The following is a 25309-nucleotide window of genomic DNA, read 5'->3' as shown; positions in this document are numbered from 1 at the left end:
GGTAGCTACTATTTTGGGGTCCATTTTTTATTTTATTTTTTGGTCAGTTGTGGAGCTTGAATGTAGGGCCTGGGCATTGTCCCTGACTGACAGCCATTTTTAAGGCAAAGTTTGGTACTAATAGATCAGACATTCGCAGAGCCCTATAAACTGCTGGAGGATTATTTACCCTGGAGGTGTGGCTGTGTTTCAGGTACTGCTTTGCTTCCCTTACCCCAACCCTCCATAATTCAACCAATACCTTCACTGGCTTTCTGGGAAGGTAGGGCAAGCAACGTCTGTGGGGCAATTTGAGGACTGCTCCATCTACTGGTTTGTACTGGGATTTCAGGTTTTTGTAGCCTCGAAATCTGGTTTATAGCTTTAAGTTAAAAAACAAATTATTATAAAGGTGATGTGCAGGGGGGTTACAATTATATAAGTCAGGTAAAGAGTCCATTTCTTTATGGATGATGTCACCATTCCCTTGCTCTTTCCCAGTTTTTCCCTTCCATCCCCAACCACAAGTTGTATAGTTCATTTCCAACGTAGTGTTCAGTGAATACCATTGCTGAATTAGTTCACCCTTTGTCCCTCTATTTTCTGTGCTTTCCCTTACATTCCTGGTTTCTAGCTTTACTAACCCCACTAGCCAGTGGTGAGGTACATACAAAAGAAATCAAAGAAAGTATCACTGGGCAGGAAAGGGTAGCATATTAAATGGTTAGTTGCTTTAAACACAAAGGTAAACTGTAGATCTATTCCCTAATATAGCTTCTGTCGCCAGAGCCTGTCCAGATTTCTGGAGACTGAGAGGGAAGAAATAGACGAGGGGATGGGACCAGGATATGGGGACACCCTCAAGCTCTTTCCTTTGGGTGTCTTAGGTGGGCTAATAATTCATCTCATACCTTTGAAGGTTAAATAAAGAACAGATTCTTTTCTTCTGAATGGAATGTATGAACTAGGGTCAGAAAGTTTCCTTTTGATCTACTCCTCCCTTCCGTGAGGTTTAGCAGGGGAGGGTGGCCGTGATGGCTCTCCCACTTCCAGTGGGTCTGTTGCCCATGCGGAGGCAGAGAGAATGGGCTGGGGGAAGGCATTACCCAGCACTTGGAGAGACTCTGGGAAGGTTGTACTCCATTGTCTTTGGTCAGGGGAGGGACTTTAGTTCCACCAGAAGTTCCCAGCTGGTGCAAAACTAAATCCAAATGGAGGCCATCTGGGTGTGTTGCACTGCCAAGAGGGTGTCTTTTTTTTATAGGGCTGAAAAGGCTTTGTGAGGGCGCTTAGGAAACAAGACCAGGCATTCCCACAGGAGGTCATACATGGGGGGTCCTCTCAAACCATAGCACTGAGACTTCTTGTATCAATTATGATTTTTTAATCCTCCAGTTGCAGTGTATATTGTGTCTCGAGGGCCACCAGCTTCAACTAATTAGGAGGACAGTCTGGCAAAAGGGTTTTTACAAGGTGCATTAGTCTCCTTGGTCTGCCATAAGAAATGATCCGACTTTTGTGGCTTAACATAACAGAAATTTATTCTCTCTGAGGCCAGATTTTGGAATCAAGGTATAACCAGGGTCATGTTCTTTGGGATGACTTGAGGAAAGAATCCAGCTTCTGGTAGAGATGGACCACCTCTACCTCTGCCTTTGACTTCAAGAGACCTTCACTGGGTATCTCTTGTTTCTGTCTCTCTTCTTTCAATGACACCAATCATACTGAATTGTGGACTGGTCCTGCTCCGTTGTGACCTCATTTTAATTTATTATGTCTATAGTGATCATTTTCCCCCAATAAGATTACATTTTCAGTTACTGGGAATTAAGATGTTGATCTATATTTTGGAGAGGAATAAAACTGAACCTATAGCACAGGGCTATTCTAAGATTTCATGAAGAGATATTTTTTCCAGAAGCCCTGTTGATTCTCTGGGATTAGCCTAGCCTGTATTCTCTGGGGAAACTCTGGTTCCATGTAGTTCTCAGCTGAACCTAAATGGATATTTCTTTCTGGCTATTATATTAAAAATTCTAATAAATACACATAAGATTAAATCTGTCCTTTTAACAACTTTAAATGTAAACTTTGGTACTGGTAAGTACATTTATAATAGTGTGGATATCCATAGTGTGGATGTCCATCACCACAGCCCTCTGGCTGTTACTTCCTATTTCCCAACACAAAAAAGTTTCCATTTACTAGACACCTGCTGTGGGGAAGGGAAGGATAATGAGCAAATGGCCACTTAGAGTAGCTAGACGCTCACGACTAGGTTCACTTGTAACCAGGTTCCCAGATAATGATCACTTTCTTGTCTTTCAGGTTCTACCTCAAGATGTTTGAGGACTACCCTAAATCTCGGAAAGCCCTTATTCCATTTATCTTTTGAAGAAACCAAATGGAAAAGAGAAAAGCTTCTGCAAAGAAAGCTGTTAAGTTGCTGAAACTGTAACGGAAACTCTAACTCACATATATGTGTGCGTATATATATGTATATATGTAAGTTAGAGTTATATATATGTAAGATATATACATATATATGCAAGTTATATATATATATATATGTATATATGTAATAGTAGGTCTCTTGGTGTCTTGACAGCAGCTTGGGAATGCTGAAGAGTGCCTGCTTATAATTTACAACTGGCCTACCAGGAAACTCCATCTGGATTTCTTCTTACTAGGACTTTTACAAGACCTCTTTCAAATGGAGACATTTTCTTTTTGGCTATATCTCCTAGAAAGTGCAAAACTTCTTCCTTGTGGCTTTTTTTCCATTGGATGAGCTGAGTCCTGTGGCTTTTCCCTCTGTGTCAATGTGAGCCATCTGTAGAGTCTGGGCTCAGGCAGGTCTTGTGGAGCTTATTAGGGAAGACATTTTATCCTAATGCAGACTAGCAGAGATGCAAATTCTGAACCCAGAGACCCAGAGCACACTCATTCCTAAAGTAAAACCTAGCCATGACTTCTTTTTTATTTAGCTAACTAGGAAAGAGGTGAAAATGCAGACCTACAAAAAGGAACCCTCTCTTTGTCTTGCTGAAAATGTACGGGCACATGAACCTCAGTTCAGTTCTGTGCTGTATTGATGAACACCTTAGTCTTCCAGAAGATTCCACAATCTGAATTTGAGATACCCCAATTTGACCCAGAAAACTGGTTGAATTTTTCTTGGAGGTTTTTCTGACCACAAAGAGAAAGACATGGTCCTGAATGACTACAGAGAGAATAAAGAAATGTTTTACAATAGACCTTGCAAATTCTCATACTCTGGGGGAACCAATAGGAATATCCAAATAATGATAGCATGCCAAATAAGGGAAATAAATGAGTCTCATCATGTGCTATCTGCCGCACTGAGACACCTGCAGTGATGTGAAGTACATCAGAAGCTCCGAGCAGCAGCTTCCTTTTGGCGTTTGTTTTCATCGCAGTCCTCAGAATCGGTTCAAGAAGATGCGTCCCAGGGCTAAGTTGATCATCTTCCCTCACAGGACCCAAACACAGAAGCTGAAAACTACAGACAGACATCTGAGCAGAAAAAAAACAACTTATTTCATTTAATGTGGAAGTACTAAACAGTTCAGTTTTGTTTGCACTTGAATGATTAACATTTAAAAAGTAGGAGGTTTCTGCATAAGATGCTGGCATTCTAGTTTCCTTTAAAAAGTTGAAGGGAAGGACAACAGATAGTAATGGGGGTTAAATATGAACAAAAGATATTACATGTATGAAAATGTCACAATGAAGCCTATGATTGTGTAGAGCTACTATGTGCTAAACAGTTGGAGGATCCTTAGACACAGAGCCTGCATTCCTGAATATGAACTTGGGACTGTGTGGCTGGTCAGCATTTGAGTTTGTAACCTTGCAAAAATGGAGCATCCTGCAGACAGCCCCAAGATACTAGCTCTCTAACAAGGGACCACACGCAGAATCAGAATATCTGAAATATTTGGATATCTGAATGTTTTTGGAATATCTGAAAATATTTGTCTCCTTAACCCTACGTTTGTGGTAAGCATTAGCCCTGTTCAGTTTGAGAACTGAACACAAGGTTTAGCAAATGGGATGCTAAATGCAGAAATTCACTGTGTAATATACTTAGGTTGAGAGAGATCTGAGGCTGGGGTAGATTATGGAAAGGTACAAATTGTAATTACTCAAATGTGTGTTTTGCTGTTCATTAATGTCTCTCAAATCCTAACTGTTAAAATCATTTGAATAACAAGATCCTGAGACTTCTAAGATTTTTTTTTTTACAATGTATAATGTTATGTTTTCTTCCATTTTCTCTCTTGGTCTTTGGTGTTGCTTTCTTTTTTTTTTTTTTTGTTTTCTCTCTTCATTTTGCAAACCTGAAATTAAGGCCTGTGAGAAGGAAATAAGGAATACTTCCAGAGCTTCTCAGTTATAGCTCAGAATTCCAAGGAAGTATAAGAAAGACACAGGAAAATGGGCCCGATTCTGGGGTTACAAAGGAAGAAACATGCTTAGTGTTTCCGCCGGTGCCCATCACTGTAGTAAATACCGGAGACAAATCAACTTACATACAGAAAAGGTTTATTTTGGCTCACAGTTTTGAAAGGCTGGCTTTTTCTTACTGTTTTTGACCTGTGGCAAGGCAGCACATGGTAGAGCATATAGTGAAGCAATTGAATTTCCTCCTGGACAAGAAGGGCGGTGTGTGTGTGTGGGGAGATCCTGGGAAAAGATGCACCCTCCAAAGGCATGCTTTTTAGGGGTCTACTTCCTCCAATCATGGTCCACTTCCCAATAATCCATTGGGGGGGGGGGTAAGGAGGAGCAGAGGAAGAGGAAGGGTGACCACATCTCCCAGTGACCCAAAGACTTCTCATTAGGTTCCACTTATTAAAGTTCTAGTGCCTTGCAGTGTTGACAAGCTGGAGAACAAGTCCTAGTGCCTGGGCCTTAAGGTAGCGATGAGGGACATCACCAGGTGTAGCTTTGAGCTCACCTGAAATGAGGCTTTTAGTTCAATCCATGATCCTTTATCTTATTGCCGTGTAAAATTCCAGGACACTCCTTGAAATGTAATGAGGGCATAATAAAAGGTAGCTAGACACCTTGTCCTGTTCTTTTTATTCTCAGGACAAAACTGCTGTTTGGCAATTACATGCTTCTGCCACTAGAGGGCACTTTTAAGAATTTTATTCAGATTAGTTCTGATTTATTTAGGCAACTGATATGCTTGGGGCAAAAATTCCCTACAAAAGTCCAATCATTTTTACCATTTCAAGTTAGCATGATAACAGGCTTTCTTAATTAAATATAATATAGAATTAACCCCACATAATTGGAAAAATCTTACCTTGGTAATTGTATTTTTAGTGCCGTAAAGAGCCATTGTTCTTCAAATCAGTTTTCTTTGTTTAAAGTTGGAATAAACGTGTATTAAATACAATAAAAGTCTGAACATGTACTGATATGTAGACCTATTTTTTCTTATCTCTCCTATAAAATAAAGTACTGTAGAATAAGGTTTCTTGGAGTGGTTTTGGTCAAAATGACATAACAGTGTCCTGTCTGGCTCACCTTGTTAAGATGTTTTCACAGAAAAAGTATTTGCTGCAGACTTTATAGAAGGTAAGCATTATTTTTTGGATGTTGAGGACTTAGACTTAAGAAGCTGAAAGCGGACTTAAGCACCAGCCAGCCTACCCCTTCCATAGTACAGATGGAGACACAGAGACCGAGGGAATTAAAACGCTTCCTGAAGTTCATGGCAGTCTCAGCCACAGCAAATCTTTATCATGGAGGGAACAGAAGTCCTTTTGTTGTTTTTTTCCTAAGGCACAGCAGATTTCCATGAGAGACACAGCAGAGCTGGATGGATCTGAACCCACTCCACTGGGGATCCCTTGTTGAGCATTTACTAAATAAAAAGGGTTAGTGGGGATTGACTGCAGGGCTCTGCACTGGGTAGACATATGCTCCAATTCTGAGCCACAATTACAGCCCTAGGATGTTTAATTCGACACCATGCTTGTCCTTCAGGAGCTGTCATTTAGAATGTTATAGCACTCATAGAAAAAAATAGAGCTTAAGTGTTGGACCACAACTTATCCATATACTTGCTTTTTTGTGCATGTTTGTGATTAATCCATTTCTCTCATTCTGTGGAAGGATCGGGCCTAATGCTCTAAACCTAATTGTCTATAGAGTGGATAGTTTGGTGTGTGTTCAGCAAGGAGAAGGTTTCTACTTGAGTCTCCCCTTATTTCAAGCTTCCTTCATAAGGAGCAATAACGTTCCACTATTCTAAAAGGGAAAGGAGCTCTAATGAGAAATTGCAAGCAAATAGTGATTTAGGATGCCTAAGCTCTCCCAAGAATAAATAAATAATCCCATCATTTTACAGCTGTAGTTTTATGATAGCTGTCCTGACTCTCAGTGGTTACCTGTGGTAACTGCACTAAGAGGTAGATAGTTGTTGGAACTGAGGGAGTGGATCTATGGAAAGTCAGTTGTTTTCTTGTCTGGCCTTTGATTCTCTAATAGCCTGTGGGCAGAGGTCCAGGCAGGGCAAATAAGTAAGTAACAAGAAATGTACCATGAATCATTCCAGAAAAGGCTGCTGATTGTTTTTTTTTTTTTAATAGCATTTACACTATCCTATGATGAAAGACAGAGGCATGGAGCCAGACAGTAATAAGGGTGCTCCAACAATGTAATAGTTCATTGAGTGGATTTTATTTCCAAGTGAGATATACGTTCATGATTCCCACACAACCACTGTGTTGTAATCTTATGTTGTTTGCATTAAGTCTCATTTCTTCCCATCAACATTGGCTTGGGATTTGGATGATTAGAAATAAGTGGTTGGGGAAAGTTAAAGAATCCATCAGGGTCCTTTTGTCCTGAGCTTGTTGAGTTCTGGGTTTGGTTTTGCTGAGCAGTCAGTGTCTGTGTAACCAGGAGTTCTCAGTCAGAGCTAGCTCCAGAGATTCAGAGGTGTGAAGTTGGATACTTTCCAAATGGAGAGCTAGGTAGTGGTGAGGGGCAGAGAAAGGTGTGTTATGTGGCATGGGCACACTGCAGGGAAAGGCAGAGGAAGCATACAACCCTATCTTTGGGGATTCTGACATGAGCTTCAGGTTTCAATAGAGAAACAACTGGGACAGTGAGGTGAGAGTTCTGGTCTCAGAACTGGTTCATCAGTTTGGGATAGCGAGGTATCCTCTAGTCATGATAAGAAAGGAATTGCTCTACTCTCTTCAGAAGATGGTGTTGATTAGTCAGTCCTACCTTTCTTGGATCCAAAGTGATATTGCAGGGGAGGGAGAGCTAGTGAAGAGAGGGAGTGGAGGGAGGCAGAGAGACTTAGAGGAAAGAAGACAGGTTGGCAGGGATGCCAAGATGCTAGCCTGCTTTTAGTTAACTTATGAGCCCAAGTAAGGAGTGAGTACTTTTAAGCAAAAGCAGTTTGTAAGTACCTATTATATTTTGAGGGAATATGCCCTACCCCTTTGCAAGCTGACAAGGTGAAGGCAAATGGGAGATTCTATGGAGGACTTTCAGTGAAGTGAAACCAGGGGCCTTGAGCAAGCTTCTCCCCTTTTGCTTTATCCAGATTGCACATGCCCAGTCCCTTCTTTAGTCTCCAAGGGAAAGAAGTGCTAGAGAGAGGGGAGGGGGGATAAGTTCTTCTTCGAACCCCTTTTAAACAAGAGGCTGGATTTCTTTAAACACAAGCCATATGGCTGTGTCTCATAATGAATAATTTGTGTTTCTGTCAGTGTACCTCATAAAGATGGTTTGGGGCTGTGTTGTACTGGCCCTGGGAGAAAGGGGTGAAGTAATGGTTCTAAGAAGTATATGGTAACATTCAAGTTCCATGAGGCCTACGGGGTGGGGGAATCTATTCTATTCATGGATTTTGCTTCCCTTCATTCTACAGGTCCCAGACCAAAGGACCTTATAGGAAGTATGTTGTTTTCAGCATTGATGAGAAAGCCAACATTAATTAAATTTCATTAATTCATGAATGGATACTTTATTTTGTTGCATGTTCTTTCAGACACTCTTTAATAAAAAAATATCCCTGAGGTGGTTTATAAGAGGGTATATTATCAACAGATAAGAAGTAGAGATAAGCACAAATAAGAATAATAAATAGAAACATTGAAATTATGCCCTGCATTCTCTCAGACCACAAGGGAATAAAATTAGAAATCAACACCAAAAGCCACCAAAGAAAGTCCTGTAACACATGGAGGCTGAACAACACACTGTTGAACCACCAGTGGGTCATGGAAGAGATTAGAAAGGAAATTCAAATGTTCATGATATTTAACAAAAATCAACACAAATTACCAGCTCCTCTGGGACACAGTAAAGGCAGTACCCAGAGGCAAGTTTATAGCTCTGAGTTCCTACATCAACAAATTGGAGAGATCTGAAACTAACAATTTAATGAGGCACCTGAAGCTCCTTGAAAAGAGCAACAAGCTAAATCTCAATTCAGCAGATGGAAACAGATAATTAAAATTAAATCAGAATTAAATGAAGTAGAGTCCAAAAAAAACCATAGAGAGAATCAACAAAATAAAGAGTTGGTTCTTCAAAAAAATTACCAAAATTGACAGACCCTGAGCAAATCTTATCAGACAAAGAAAAGAGCACACCCAAATGAACAAACTCAGAAATGAGAATGGAAACATCACCACAGAAACAACCAAGATTCAGAACATTATAAGGGAATACTTCTCAAACCTTTATGCTAATAAGTTTGGAAGAAATGGGCGAATTTCTAGTAAATATTGACAAGCCCAAACTAAATCAAGATGATTTAAACCAACTTAACAGACTCATATCAAGCATCAAAATAGAAACAGCAGAGACCTCCCACACAAGAAAATCCCAAGACCTGATTTCTACAAGGCCTTCAAAGCAGAACTCACACCAATACTCCTCCAACTCTGCAATGAAATTAAAAGTGAAAGTTCACTGCCAAACTCTTTCTAGGAAGCCATCATAACCCCCACCCCAAAACCAGGCAGGGACTCATCAAAGAAAGAGAACTATAGACCCATTTCTTTGATGAACATTGATGTAAAACTTCTCAACAAAATTTTGGCTAATTGACTTCAATAACTCATAAAAAAAATCATACACCTGCTTTCTCAGGTCTTTCCTTCTCTTCTCTTTCACATCTCTTCTCTTTCCCAGCTCTCTCTTCTCTTTCCCAGCCCTCTCTTTCCCAGCTCTCTCTTTCCCAGCTCTCTCTTTCCCAGCTCTCTTTCCCAGGTCTTTCCCAGGTCTTTCCCAGGCCTTTCCCAACCTCGTGGAGGGCCAAGATGGCCTGGTGCCAGCCAGAATGATGAATAAACCTACCCCTTACCTGAATACCACGTGCGTGGTGTGGTTCTTACTCGGCTACCTCTTTTTAAAAACCTAACATAAATGGTGCCGTGACTCAGATAAAGGGCTTAAAGTCAAGATAGGTGGTATTCCTCTCCATTTTTTCCCTCTTTTTTCTTTTTTTGTTTGTTTTTCCCTTTTTGCTCTGAGGAATACCTACAGTTCTGATGCCTTTTGCAAACCGGACTGTCTGCTGCGGATACAGTGCATCGATACCATTGCTGGCCTTCACATCCACGTCCACACCACTTCTCTACTCTGGTGAGTGAAACTACTCTCTACGGTTCTCTGTTGCTCAGTCTCTGTCCAGACGTGGTTCCCCGCCAGAGAGCTCCTAGGGCCTTTAGCTGAAAGGCTGGTTACTTCTGAAGCCGAGGACGCTTGGTTTTGGGGGCTTGGCCATTTCTATCTAGAGGGCTCTGGGGGAAGTCGGGACGCCACTTCTGCCTGGTCAGCTCTCCTTCACTCACCAGACTGACTCTCCTACACATTTAATGGGGTGCTGCGAATCATGCCCAAGCGGTGAAACCCCTTTTCTAGTGCCTCCTGTGCTCCCAGGAGAGCCAGAGTGCCTAATTTTATGCCATTCTCAGAGGTACACAGTTTTTGCTACTGCAATGGTAAATGGTCAGAAGTTTGTTTACTTCCAGGCTCTCTTTGCTCTCTCTGTCATTCATGTCCAACTTTCCCTCTCTCCCTTTTTCTTTTCTACAACATTTTGGCTTGTGCCCTGAAGAGTGCAACGCAGGCTGGGTCCCGGGGACCCCCCTCTAGGTTCCCTCTCAAACGCTAGCCAATGTAGGCTTGATCTATTTGTTCAGGATTTCTTTGCATTCTTTCAGAAATTCGCCATCTTGAGTTTGCCATCTTGGCCACATGGTGGGTTAAGGGTTTGGCCCCATCTGACCCTTAACCTTCTACCAAGCTTACCACTTCATCCATCTATTCTAAGGTGCCTTGCTAACAAGTTGCTCTTTTCACAGGCCCTGGTAAGTGAGGCTCAACCATCTGATGTGCTTTGTTAGCAAAGATGTCTACACATTGTTATCAAAAATTTTAGGTTTTGAGTTTTGCCTTTTTTGTTTTGTGTTGTGTATTCTACTACTGACTACATGGTTCTAAAATACTGGACCTATCTGTGCTAAAATTCTCATCACATCTAACAAGTTTTGTCATTGCAGAATATTTTTTGGTCAAATCTTGATCCAGGGAAGCTCTATTCTATTTGATCTCCTTGTTGCTTTAATTGGAAATAATAAAGGGCTTTTGTGGCAAAGATTGCAGTTCAAAGCCAGCCCAGGCTGAAAAATCCCTAAGACTCCATCTCCCAACAAACCTGCAAAGAGCCAGGCTGGAAGCATGGCTCAAGACTCTTATCTCAGGCTGGGAAGGTGGCTCAGTGGTAGAGCGCTTGCCTTGCACACCTGAGGCCCTGGGTTCGATTCCCCAGCACCACATGAGCAAAAAGAAAAAAAGCCAGAAGTGGCGCTGTGGCTCAAGTGGTAGAGCGCTAGCCTTGAGCTGAAGAGCTGAGAGACAGCGCCCAGGCCCAGAGTTCAGGCCCCATGACCAGACCCCAAAAAAAAAAAAAAGACTCTTATCTCTAACATCTCTAACCAGCAAACACTGCAAGTGGTACTATAACTCAAAGTGGTAGAGTGCTAGCCTTGAGCAGAAGTGCTCAGGGATAGTGCCCAGGCCTTGAGTTCAATCCTCCTTGAATACCATCTGGGACAAGCCATCCCAGCAATGAGCACCTAGACTCAGCCAGTCTGGGGGAAAAGGGACTATGGAGAGAAGTAAGAGGAGATGATGTCACATCAGCAACTTTGTGCCTGCCCTTTCAAAATTAACCAGAGCTGGGAGGTCAGTAGAATTAAGAAGCCTGCCCATCCAATGTCTATACCTGTCTACCTATTAACTGGACAGGAATTTATATTCTTGCCTTTGTTACCTGACTTCTCCTCTACCTAGTCACCAGATGTCAGAAGTAGCTAGGGACATTTCTACCAACATTTTTTCAGCCCCAAGTCCTTCCTCTTGCCATTTATTTGAGCTCTAGTATTTTTCAGCCCCTCATTGCATCATGAGACTTCTCCAGACTTCATCTAAGGACTCATGCCACCAAGAGACAGCTGTTGATTGCTGCCTTCTCTGGAAGGGGACCAAATTCCAGCCTTTTGCCCCTAATGTCGATGCCTCTAGTCAGCAGGAAGTAGCCAGAGAGAATCTGCGCCCTATTTCATGGTTATTAAAAGTCTGGAATGTAAGGTTTGCTCCTGGATGGTGAGATGACTCCACCCTCCACAAACCAAAGTCTTCACCCAGTACCTGCATTACCTAGGCAACTGGCACACCTGGAAGAGGCCACATCTGCATCCACTGAGGTCACATCTGAATTTGATGTGGCCACACCTTTCTCCACCCATACCCTAGATAAGGTCTGGCCCAGGCCCAAATGCTCTTTCTCAGCTGTTTCTTTCTCTTCTCTTTCCCAGCTCTCTCTCTTTTCCGGCTAGCTCTTTCCCAGCTCTCTCTTTCCCAGCTCTCTCTTTCCACCTCTCTTTCCCAGGTCTTTCCCAGGCCTTTCCCAACGTCGTGGAGGGCCAAGATTGGCCTGGTGCCAGCCAGAATGATGAATAAACCTACCCCTTACCTGAAAAAAAAATCATACACCTGATCAAACAGGATGCATTTCAGGGATGCAAAGCTGGTTCAATATATGCAAATCAATTAATATAATTCATCACATCAACAAGGGCAAGGATAAGAACCACATGATTATCACAATAGATGCACAAAAAGCATTTGACAAGATCCAACACCCCTTTATGATGAAAGCTCTGGAAAAACCAAGAATCCATGGAACATTCCTCAATATAATAAAGGCTGTGTATGGCAAACCTACAGCCAGCATTATACTTAATGGCGAAAAGCTAAAGCCATTTCCTCTAAATTCAGAAACAAGACAAGGATGTCCAGTCTCTCCACCTCTCTTCAATTTAGTATTAAAATGCCTAGCTACAGCAATAAGACAAGATGCAAACATAAAGGGGATCTAAATAGGGAAAGATGAAGTAAAACTCTCCCTCTTTGCAGATGACATGATCTTATATTTAAAGTTACTGGATTGGGAGGATCAACATCGTGAAAATGGCAATACTGTCTAAGGCTATCAATGTGATACCTATCAATATCCCAACCTCATTCTTCAATGAAATAGAAGAAGCAACCCAAAAATTTATATGGAACAATAAAAGACCCCGAATAGCAAAAACAATCCTTAGCAGAAAGAACATTGCTAGAGGAATATCAATACCAAATTTTAAACTCTACTACAAAGCCATAATAATCAAAACAGGTTGATACTGGCAAAAGAACAGACCAGAGGACCAATGGAATAGAACCGAAGACCCAGAAATGAACTCACAGATCTATAACCACCTAATCTTCGACAAGGGAGCTAAAATATAGAATGGAAGAAAGACAGGCTCTTCAGTAAATGGTGCTGACAAAATTTGTTAAACACTAAAGAAAACTAAAAGCTAGATCCTTATATATCACCCTGCACCAGAATCAACTCCAAATGGATCAAAGACCTCAGAGTCAAAGCAGACACTCTGAAAACATTACAGGAAGGAATGGGAGAAACTCTAGGGTTCCTTGGCACAGGGCAAAATTTTCTTAATAAAGACCCAGAAACACAACAAATCAAAGAAAGGTTGGACAAATGGGATTGCATGAAACTGTAGAGCTTCTGCATGGCAAAGGACATAGCTAGCAAGATCAATAGAAAGCCCAGGGATTGGGAGAGCATCTTCACTAGCCATAGAATGGACAAGGGTCTCATATCTAAAATATACTTAGAGCTCAAAAAATTAAATCCCCCAACAACAAAAAATCCTCAAAGAAACAAATGCCCAATAGATAAGTGGGCTAAAGACTTAAAGAGAAAGTTCTCTGAAGAGGAAATAAGAATGACCAATAAACACGAAAAAATGCTCAACTGCTCTAGCCATAAAAGAAATGCAAATCAAAACAACATTGAGATCCCACCCCACCCCAGTGAGAATGGCTATAATCAAGAAATCTAATAACAACAGATGCTGGAGGGGATGTGGCCAAAAGGGAACCCTACTGCATTGTTGGTGGGAGTGTTCAACCACTTTGGAAAGCAATATGGAGGTTCCTCAAAAGACTCCACATAGAGCTCCCCTGTGACCCAGCAATCCCACTTTTGGGCATTTACCCAAACAATCACAAACAAGGCTATCCTAAAGCTACCAGTACAACTATGTTTATCGCAGCATTATTTACTATAGCTAAGATATGGAACCAACCCAGATGCCCCTCAGTAGATGAATGGATCAAGAAAATGTGAGATACCCACACACACACACACAATGGAATTCTCGGCCTCCATCAGAAAGAATGACATTGCCCCATTTGTTAGGAAATGGAAAGACTTGGAAAAAATTACACTAAGTGAAATAAGCCAGGCCCAAAGAAATATAGGTCTCACGGTTCCCCTTATCTGCAATAACTAGTATATGTCTAGGACAAGCAGAAAAGGCCAAAAGTTATGTACATATGACCATATAAGATGATGCTAAGCGAAATGAACCCTAAGATAAGGACACAAGAGGTTTTTGTCTTTCTTGCTGTTGTTTTTAATGTACTTATAATGCACTATGTGATCTTTTTGTTTCTTTTGTGTGTTTTTCCCCCATGATATAACCCCTGTTTTCACTATATTTGATTCTGGTGTCCTGCATCTTGTATATACAATTTTCTAATTTGGAGAGAGGAAAAGAAATAACAAAATGCTGAAATAAAGATACAGGTAAACCCATTTTAGTAATGAGATGTCCAAGACACTATGTTGAAAATGAACTTTACAACTTCAGGGGGTGGGGAGGGGGGAAGGAGGAGTTGGGGAGGTGGGGAGGGAAGAGATGGTAGGGAAAAACAAAGGAGGGGTAACAATGCTCAATAGGAAATGTACTCATTATCTTACTCATGTAACTGTAACCCCTCTGTACAGCATCTTTACAATAAAATATATATTAAAAAACAAAAATGAAGCCAGGGATGAAACTAGGATGCAAAATGTCATGCAGAAAGATCACAGGCAAGTGACTGAGACCCAGACTTAACTTGAGTCCTGAATCATCAATTTAAGAAAAAGACTCAGTTGTCAAATTCACAGATTTCCTGAGAACATATTAATCCTTTAATGAAGTTAGCCATTCACAACTCAGTCATAAGCCATGAGCCCCCAAACAGCTCATCTCTTGCATATTATTAGCATGTGGCTTTATAGATTCAGTTTCCATAGAGATTGTTTCCAATCTATGAATTTTGAGGTATACATTCAAACTGTTTTACTGTTTTGCCAAGTATTTAAAGCTTTTAGAGTAAGATGATCTGAATTCCAGTCTTAACAGCGCTGCTTTTTAGTTATGCAAGTTTGTGCAAGTAACTCACTTTCATTTTCTCAGCTGTGATAGGATTGCAATATTTTCCTTACATTGTTACAAGGGTCAAAGTACTATTGTGCATGTCAACTGTTTGGCATAACTGTAAATTTATTATTAGTGTAAATTTTCATTCCTTTCCTTTCCATCTAGGTCTTCAATGAACCTCTTGCATTTCCCCCTTCTTCAAAGTGTGAGAAAGGTTGTCTTTTCTATCAAAGGGCTCACTTCCTTTCTATCTTGTGAGAATTGTTTTTGTGAAAATTTCCTTCTTTGGCCAGGTGACTTGGCTCTTGTTAATTACATCACATTCCTGCTAGGCTTTAATTAAGAACTCCTCTTACAAGCTCACTGAATCCTGTTCCTGTTCATTAAGCCACATCTGCTTGAGCTCAGCCAATCAGAGCACAAGGGCAGGCTCTGCTGCACTAGGGATAAAACTGCCTGCTCTGTGTGCTTGCTTGCCAGATTTTGGTTAATGGTGCCCCATTCTGCCCAAGTAAGCTTTGCCAAGTTCCCTTTGAATTAGCGTCCTTATTCCTATGTGACGAGACATAGCTAACAAAAGAGGCCTTCTGCCCAAATTAAGAATAAAACTGTGGACCCAGTAACTACAGCCATGAGAAGTATGAAAAAGTACTAATTGTGTTTTGGCTGAATGGCATTTAACCAATGCTCTGTTGTATCAATTGACACCTGCCTGCTTAGTCTTACAGAAAAACTATGAAAACTAATTTTGTGATAAGTATGTGAACTGTTCTAAACTCTAACAAGAGTCAACTCTAAGTAATGGAGTCTTAGTTTATTTTGGTGTGTTTGAGAAGAAAAGATTCAACCACAGGAGGCTCTAAAACAAAGAAGTCCCACTGTGTATTGATGCTGGATATTCCTTATCGGCCACTGTCATGCATACAGCTTGCCATCAGATTTGACAATATCTTCAGTGAAATTACTTCAAGTACTTCCCACAGATATGCCAAAATGAATGACATAACATAGTCTTTTTGAGATTAACCCCACCATCTTGTGCTAGGCTGCCCTCAGAGTAACCCCAAGAGAGGGAGAGAAAAAAAAAGTTCTCGGTTGCCACCAACCCTGCCCACCCTTAAGAAGCAGAACAATTGCCCAAGGGTTCCAGGAACACAACATAATGGTTTTGCAACCATCGAACCGTCAAACATGGACCAACAGTTCAGAAAAAGGGCAGTGCAGTTAGGGTGGACTCAAACCTGGGTACATGGACCAAGAAAAAATGACTATGCAATGTTTATAAATGTTGACCAATCATGTAACTGCTTGAGTGGAAATCCCCTAAACATGTTTGTTAAGCTGTGCTGATTTTGTGCTCGGGGCCTTTTAGCATCACCAATTACCGAATGTGAGGAGGACCAAACTCAAGCTTGCAAATAAATGACTCTTTTGCTGTTTGCATTGGTTGTGGTCTCTGGTGTTCTTTGGAGGTCCTAAGTCCGTACAACATTTCTGGGGGTTCGTCTGGGATCCCCCTCATAAGATCCTCCAGATGCCCCACCACAGAGTTGCAAAAACCCACCGGTAAGTTAAGTCATTGCCGTTCTGTATCTGTAATCTGGTTGCCTGCAAATTCTGTATTCTGGTTGGCAAAGAGTCTTGGCAGATTCACTAAAAGACTGCCAATGGGGTATGTGAGGAGACGTCCCCAGACCCCTCAGGGTAAATTGCTGTTTAGTGCGGACATTTTTCGGGGGAAATTTTCCACCTGTTGTCTGGCACTTTTGTGCAGACATTTTTTGGGAAAATTTCCATCTGTATTGGGAAGTTTTCTGTCTATAGTCTGGCACCGGACATTTTTTGGGGGGGAACTCTCCGTCTGTAGTCTGTTCAGTGTGAACATTTTTTGGGGGAAGCTCTCCATCTGTAGTCTGGCACTTTCTGGTTGGCAATTTACAACCACATTTTGTCTTGAGTCATTGTGTTAAGTTGAGTCATTTGGGGTTTATCTTAGTCTTAGGCCTTGGCCCAGGGCATCTGAGTATGGGGGAGATTCTGCCAGTCTGAAAGGATGGCCTCTAGGGACTTATTTCCCTTGCCCCAAGATGATTGAGACTTCCCTTGCGCCTTGGAAGGCCCCTGGGTCAACATTTGCAGGAATCTAAAACTAAAATCCTCTGGAGGCGAGTAGAAGGGGTTGATGGGATTTGAGTCCTACTTGTAAATGTTGGTGAGTTGTTATCCCATTCACTGAGACCTGATTTATCTTTGTGGCCACTAGACAAGTGTTTACTTTGGTGTGTTCTCTGTTCTCTGTTTTCTTTTTTTTATTTTTTATTGTGAAAATACTGTACAGAGGGGTTACAATTACATGGGCAAGAAAGTGAGTACATTTCTTATCAAGCATTGTAGCCTTCTCCTTTGTTTACCCTTCCCATCCCTTCCCAGCCTCCCCCTGCCCCCCCTTCTATGTTTTCTGAGGTAGGAAAGTTCTGGGTGAGAATGGCAGGCTCACTCAGTGGACTCTGGATTCAGCTTGCTGAGTGAGAATGGCACAGAGTTCTGGTAGGGATAAACTGGGGGCCCATTAGTCCCCAACTCAGCCTTTGGTTGTTGTCTTGTCTAATTTTGTTTTAGAATTGGTACCAGTTTAAATGTGGATCCTTGGTTTTTGTGTTTATTTGTGTTATTTATTTGAACATCTCTGGGGGAATTTTAGGTGACCCCCTCCCCTCCAGCCTTCCTCCAAAAGAAGGGATTCAAAAGACCAATTGGTGAAATGCCTTGCTAAACAAGAAAGCCCTGGGAAAATGAAGCTTGAAAGAAATATTGTCTTAAATTTTTGTTTAAAAACTTTAGAAAATGTTCGTACAACTGATTTTGATATTTGCATGCTTTAAGATCTGAGTGAGTGTGTTTTGTATGTGTTTGTGAACATGTTCAAGATAAAAATTGTCAGCATGCTGTAACAATTGGGTGAGTTTAAGTTTAAATTAAGTTTAAACAATTGGGTGAGTTTAAGTTTACAATTCAAAAGGTTATGAAGTTTGGGCATTACCAAAAATTTTTTAAAAGTATTTTCACATTGTTTTACATGGCTTTTTAAGGATTCTTGAAAATTAGAAAATCTGGTATTTTAGAATGCATAAGGCTGTTTACAATATGATGAAGGTATTTGGCTTAACAAAAAGGAGAAACTTAGAAGCCAACAGAAGGCCTATCTTTAGAAGTGAAGGGTGAACAGGCAGAAGGGCAGTTCAGCTGGTCATGCATGATGGATCAGGCCCTGGGAGGAGTCCACACATGGTGAAAGAGGGCAAGCTGGCACAAACACAGTTCATCTAACCTAAGGAGTTGGATTGGGTGCGTGCCCATTCCGCAGGAGGGGCCAAGTGGCCCATCTTTATTCTGTCCCTTTTCCCTGCAGATAGACACTGAAAACGTGATGGTAAAAATGAGTGATGTGATGATTTGATTAGCACTGCTAAAACTGCCCCTTGGTTGTGTTAAAATTGAAATTAAGAAGGCCTTAAAAAGAGGGTTAAAAAGTTTATCTGTGAGGAGTTCCGGGAAGATGGCGGAGGAGAAGCTGGAATCTGAACAAGCTCTCGCATAGAAAGCAGTTTTAGAGTTCCAGTGAACAGTCCTAAGCCAGAGAATCACACCAAGTGTGCCATCACAGGACAGAGAATTAGACAAGAGAGGGAAAGCCAAAGCAAGAAGACACATCTGAGCGCTTGCCAGCAGCCGCCGGTGCGGCGGTGGCAGGGTCACAGCGGAGACCGCAGCCGCGGCCATACCTGAGCGCTCACACAGAGAGTCCGGGACAAAGAAGCCAGACGCAGCGGACGAGCGGATTCTACTCAACACCAGCAAGAACCGACAAGGAGCCGAAATCTTCATCCTGCAGTTTGCAGACCAGAGATGACCCAGGATCCAAGACTCGGCGTGAGTAGAAGCCCGACGTCCTCACTCCTTCTCAGGGAGCAGAGGAGGGAAGGCCACCCCTCCACCCCCAGCACCGGTGATCTCCATCTTGGATACCGACAAAGCTCGGAGGAGCTGCCAGCTCCAACTCAGGCCTTGGAATAAAACGAGTCATTTAGCAGGTCACAAGAACTTAACGGCGAAGTAACCTGCCAGACTCAGCTCCATCCAGGGAAAAGTCACCCAGCTCAGGCGCCAGCCATTGGAGTGGCTCTCCTCACCGGGTAACCAGAGCCAGAGGCTGCCCCTCCCTCTAGCAGCCACCACAATCAATTGAAAAACAGAAACCCTGAGAATGGCTCCAGGCTGGGCTCTGTGAGTTTTTTTCACAAAATAGCCCCAGGGAAAAGCTACTGATTGTTGCAAAGCCTCAACTCTACGCAGAACCTAGCCTCATCACTGCATCCCCCTCTTTTGTGATTCTCAAAGCAGATCACCTCCCCATTAAACTAATCTGGGAGGGGGATCTCAAAATCTTGGGTAAAGCAGAGCATTTTTCTGCCTGTTCGAACAAACTGACTTAAGAAACCAATCAAGCCACAGGACCTCAAGCTGAGCAGAGACTCCAACAAGAGGCTGGTTACAGACAAAAGGGAGATACAGGATTCTTCCCACCCCTCCCCCCAAAAAAATCAAAGAACTTTTTTTTTTCTTCTTCTTCTTCTTCTTTTCTTTTTTCTTTTTTTTGGTACCTTATATATATATATATAAAATTTTTTTTCCTTTTCTAAAAATTTTATTAATCTTTAATTTTTGCCTTTTTTGAAAAAATAATTGTTTTCCAGTAACTTTTTTTTCCTCATAATTTTTATTTTAGGAATACACGAATGTGTGTTTTCCTTTCTTTTCTTGTCTTCTTTCTCTTTTTCTTTTTCTTAACTATCTTTTTGTTTTTGTCTAGCTCTACTGAACTTCTGATCTTTTTTTTCTCCCTTTCTTATCCTTTTCACCTTTTCCTCTCTTTTGATCTTCTTTATGTGACTTAACTCTTGTCCTGCACATCCTCAGATAAACCCGTAGTTAACTAGTAGACCCTATCCCCCATTGTGTACACACTTAATCCACAAATTTATTACTCAATTCAAAACCTCTGAGACTTAAATTCCTTAATAGCAGTACTACCTCTTTATACCTATATAATATATTAAACATTTTTTAAAAGTTTTTCACTTCTCCTCTATGTCCCTTCCCTTCTCTTAATATACTCACATTCCTCTCTAAATAGATGGTCTTTTAATCTCCATAATAATATTAATTTTTACGTTTCTATTTTTTTCTGGTCTCTTTTCATTTCCCTTTCCCATTCTTCTTTTTTTCTCTCTCTCTACTTTCATCCTAACCAACCTATTTCCTGCATTGGGATTAGGACATAGTTAACTCTCCCTGTGCCTCCCCACACCAATCTATTCCTATTTTTTACCCACATCTCTCCCTAACCCTAATAATTTCTGGTTTTCCAAATTCTTCTCTGCGGTTCGAAGCCCATTAACATATAGAAGTTTGATATTGAATAGATGTATCTGTTGAACTAGATTGTATCTGTAGACTATTGACTGTACAAATGCAAACTTTGATTGATGGTTGCCTTAAGATAGTGTTCTAGCACAAAACGGGTGCTATTTTCATCTCAAATGGGCAGAGTAAGCTGGAAAAACACAAGAAAAATGGCAAATCTGGATATCTCAATTCCCAATCTTGATAATCAGGGGTCAGAACAGATAATGAATAATCCAGAGGAGAGTTCCCAAATAGCACTACAAACACTGCTGGCAAACATGATAAATGAGAAGTTTGACAACTTACAAAGGACTCTGTATGAGCGTGAAAGGGAGAGAGAGGAGGCATCCCAAAAGCTTATACAGGAATATCATAAGCGTGAAGAAGCTACTCAAAAACTGATACAGGATTTGGTGAACAACTTGAGAATACTCAAAGAGAAAGGGAGGAATGACGTGAGCAGGCTGAGAACACTCAAAGAGAACTGCAGGAATCCCACGAACGGGAGGAAGCTGATCAAAGAGTAATACAGGAATTGAAAGACCAGGTAGAGAATACACAAAGATCACTAAAGGCATTCATGGAATCCATTAACAAAGAGCTGAAGGAAGTCAAGGAGACCACAAAGGGAATGCTGAATGGAACCCAACAGAAGGAATGGGAGTCCAAAGAAACCATAACCAATCAACTAAGTGATTTGAGAACAAACACTGAACACCAAATTAAGGAAGTAAAGAAATTCATACAAGACCTAAAACAGAGCTTCAACAAAGAACTTGAAGCCATCAAAGCTGACCAATTAGAAGGAAAAGAGATAAAAAACAAAGTAGAGAGTCTTGACAGCAGGTTAGACCATGCAGAAGATCGAATCTCAGGGATTGAAGACAGCCTAGATATTATAGAGAAAGAACATACAACCATCGAAGACAAGTCCAAGAAATATGATAGATCTATCCAACACCTGGAAGACACCATCAGAAGGCCTAATCTAAGGATAATGGGTGTAGAGGAGCACCTAGAAACAGAAGTTAATGGTCTAGGAAATTTGCTTAACAGGATCCTAGCAGAGAACTTCCCAAACATACAAAAAGATAGGCCTATTCAGATACAAGAAGCTTTTAGAACCCCAAATAGACCAGACCAGAATAGGACATCCCACCGTCACATTATAATCCACACAGGATCAACTCAGACCAAGGAAAAGATCCTTAAAGCTGTCAAGGAGAAAAAGGTAATCACCTATAAAGGGAAACCAATTAGAATCACCTCAGATTTCTCAGCAGAGACAATCAAAGCAAGAAGAGACTGGAATGATGTATGCCATGCCCTAAAAACAAGCAACTATCAACCAAGAACACTGTATCCAGCTAAACTCTCCTTCATAACCGAAGGTCAAATAAAAACCTTCCATAGCAAAGAAAAATTGAAACAATACATCTCCACCAAACTAGCCCTACAAAAGATACTTAAAGATGTCCTACACATAGAAAACCAAGAAGACCAAAATAAAGGCCAAGAAACCACACCCAAACTGAGAATCCAAGAACCATAGGAAGAACCCAGTCTTTGCAGCCCCCAAGAAGGTGAATAACATGGCAGGAACTCCCAAATACCTCTCAGTCCTATTTCTTAACATTAACAGGTCTAATTCTCCAATTAAGCGACATAGACTGTCAAGTTGGATTAAAAAGCAAGATCCTTCTATCTGTTGCCTTCAGGAGTCACACCTTGCCCATAAAAACAAACACATTTTGAAAGTGAAAGTCTGGAACAAAATCTACCAAGCAAATGGCCCCCATAAACAGGCAGGAGTTGCAATCCTAATATCAGATAAAATAGACTTCAAATTAAAATTAGTGAGAAGAGATAAAGAAGCTTGCTACATACTAATTAAAGGATCTCTCCTTCAGGAGGATATTACAATTCTAAATATCTATTCGCCAAACAATGGAGCACCCAAATTTATCAAAGAAACACTACTTTCCCTCAAATCCCATATAGATCCAAAGACATTAATTGTTGGGAATTTTAACACACCACTCTCCCCACTAGATAGATCAACTCGGCAAAAACTCAACAGAGAAACCACAGATCTAAACAACTGCATAGATCAACTAGACTTAACAGACATCTACCGAACATTTCACCCAGCAGCATCAGAATACACGTTTTTCTCAGCAGCACATGGAACGTTTTCTAAAATTGACCACATTTTAGGCCACAAAGCAAACTTGTCTAAATTCAGAAACATTGAACTTATACCTTGCATCCTCTCTGACCACAAGGGAATAAAATTAGAACTCAACACCAAAAGCCACCAAAGAAAGTCCGGCATCACATGGAGGCTGAACAACACACTGCTGAATCATGAGTGGGTCATGGAAGAGATTAGAAAGGAAATCCAAATGTTCATGCTATTCAACAAAAATGAACACACAAATTACCAGCTCCTCTGGGACACAGCAAAGGCAGTATTCAGAGGCAAGTTTATAGCTCTGAGCTCCTACATCAACAAATTGGAGAGATCTGAAACTAACAATTTAATGACACATCTAAACCTCCTTGAAAAAGAGCAGCAAGATAAACCCCAATCCAGTAGATGGAAAGAAATAATCAAAATTAAATCAGAATTAAATGAATTAGAATCCAAAAAAAACTATAGAAAGAATCAACAAAACAAAGAGTTGGTTCTTTGAAAAAATTAACAAAATTGACAGACCCTTATAGCAAATCTTATCAGAAAAAGAAGAGAGCACACCCAAATCAATAAACTCAGAGATGAGAATGGAAACATCACCACGGAAACAACCAAGATTCAGAACATTATAAGGGTATACTTCTCAAAACTTTATGCTAATAAGTTTGAGAACTTGGCAGAAATGGACCTTTTCCTAGCAAATATTGACATGCCAAAACTAAACCAAGATGAGTTAAACTAACTTAACAGACCCATATCAAGCACTGAAATAGAAACAGCAATAAGAGACCTCCCAGCTAAGAAAAGTCCAGGACCAGATGGTTTTACAGCGGAATTTTACAAGGCCTTCAAAGCAGAGCTCACACCAATACTCCTCCAACTCTTCAATGAAATTGAAAGAGAAAGCTCACTACCGAACACATTCTATGAAGCCATCATAACCCTCATCCCAAAACCAGGCAGGGACTCATCAAAGAAAGAGAACTATAGACCCATTTCTTTGATGAACATTGATGTAAAACTTCTCAACAAAATTTTGGCCAATCGACTTCAACAATTCATCCAAAAAATCATACACCATGATCAAACAGGATTCATTTCAGGGATGCAAAGCTGGTTCAATATATGCAAATCAATAAATATTATTCATCACATCAACAGGAGCAAGAATAAGAACCATATGGTTATCTCAATAGATGCAGAAAAAGCATTCGACAAGATCCAACACCCCTTCATGATGAAGGTTTTGGAAAAATTAGGAATCCATGGAACATTCCTCAATACAATAAAAGCTGTATATGACAAACCTACAGCCAGCATTATACTCAATGGTGAAAAACTAAAGCCATTTCCTCTTAACTCAGGAACAAGACAAGGATGCCCACTCTCTCCACTTCTCTTCAATCTAGTATTTGAATGCCTAGCTACAGCAATAAGACAAGATGCAGACATAATGGGGATCCAAATAGGGAAAGAAGAAATAAAACTCTCCCTCTTTGCAGATGACATGATCTTGTATTTAAAGAATCCCATAGATTCCACTCCCAAATTACTCAAGCTGATTCAAAACTTTGGCAAAGTAGCAGGTTATAAAATTAACCCCCCAAAATCAATGGCTTTTCTGTATGCCAACAATGAGAAAAGTGTGGCTGAAATTAGGAAAGAAACTCCATTTGTAATAGCCCCACAAAAAATAAAATACCTAGGAATTAACTTAACTAAAGAAGTGAAGGACCTCTATGATGAAAACTTTAAAATCTTGAAAAAGGAAATCAACACAGAACTAAAAAAATGGCAAAGCCTCCCATGCTCCTGGATTGGAAAGATTAACATCGTGAAAATGGCAATACTTCCCAAGGCTATCTGCAAATTCAACGCAATACCTATCAAAATTCCAACCTCATTCTTCAAGGAAATAGAAGAGGCAATCCAAAAATTCATATGGAACAATAAAAGACCCTGAATAGCAAAACAGCTCCTCAACGGAAAGAACACTGCTGGAGGAATATCAATACCAAATTTCAAACTCTACTATAAAGCCATAGTAATCAAAACAGCATGGTATTGGCATAAGAACAGGCCTCAGGACCAATGGAATAGAATTGAAAACCCAGAAATGAACCTACAGACCTATAGCCATCTAATCTTCGATAAGGGAACTAAAACAATAGAATGGAAGAAAGACAGCCTCTTCAGTAAATGGTGCTGGCAAAATTGGTTAACTACATGTAGAAAACTAAAGCTAGATCCTTATATATCACCCTGCACCAGAATCAACTCCAAATGGATCAAAGACCTTGAACTCAAAGCAGACACTCTGAAAACATTACAGGATGGAATAGGAGAAACCCTAGGTCTCCTTGGCTCAGGCCGAAATTTTTTGAATAGAGACCCGGAAACACAACAAATCAAAGAAAGGTTGGACAAATGGGATTGCATAAAGTTGCAGAACTTCTGCAGGGCAAATGACATAGCTAGCAAGATCAATAGAAAGCCCACGGATTGGGAGAAGATCTTTACTAGCCATACAACGGACAAGGGTCTCATATCTAAAATATACTTGGAACTCAAAAAATTAAACCCCCCAACAAGAAATCCTCAAAGAAACAACTGCCCAATAAATAAGTGGGCGAAAGACTTAAAGAGAAACTTCTCTGAAGAAGAAAGAAGGATGGCCAATAGACACATGAAGAAATGTTCAACATCCTTAGCCATAAAAGAAATGCAAATCAAAACAACATTGAGATATCACCTCACCCCAGTTAGAACGGCAAAAATCAAGAACTCTAACAACAATAGATGCTGGAGGGGA

The 25309-nt window shown here is 40.7% G+C and overlaps 1 protein-coding gene across 1 annotated transcript in view; it reads left to right on the top strand.

The window, feature by feature from the left end:
• The window catches only part of Srd5a2 (steroid 5 alpha-reductase 2), a 34197-nt gene extending 31823 nt beyond the window's left edge, over positions 1-2374 (top strand). The window contains exon 5 of the mRNA XM_042696761.1: positions 2308-2374. Coding sequence (XP_042552695.1) covers positions 2308-2374 — 67 coding nt within the window. The remainder of the gene's footprint in view (positions 1-2307) is intronic.
• Positions 2375-25309: the final 22935 nt, after the last annotated feature.

The sequence above is a fragment of the Dipodomys spectabilis genome, unplaced genomic scaffold (assembly GCF_019054845.1).
Source record: "Dipodomys spectabilis isolate Male_0828 unplaced genomic scaffold, ASM1905484v1 ptg000210l, whole genome shotgun sequence".
Taxonomy (NCBI): Eukaryota; Metazoa; Chordata; class Mammalia; order Rodentia; family Heteromyidae; genus Dipodomys; species Dipodomys spectabilis.
This window is presented reverse-complemented; position numbering and strand designations above follow the sequence as displayed.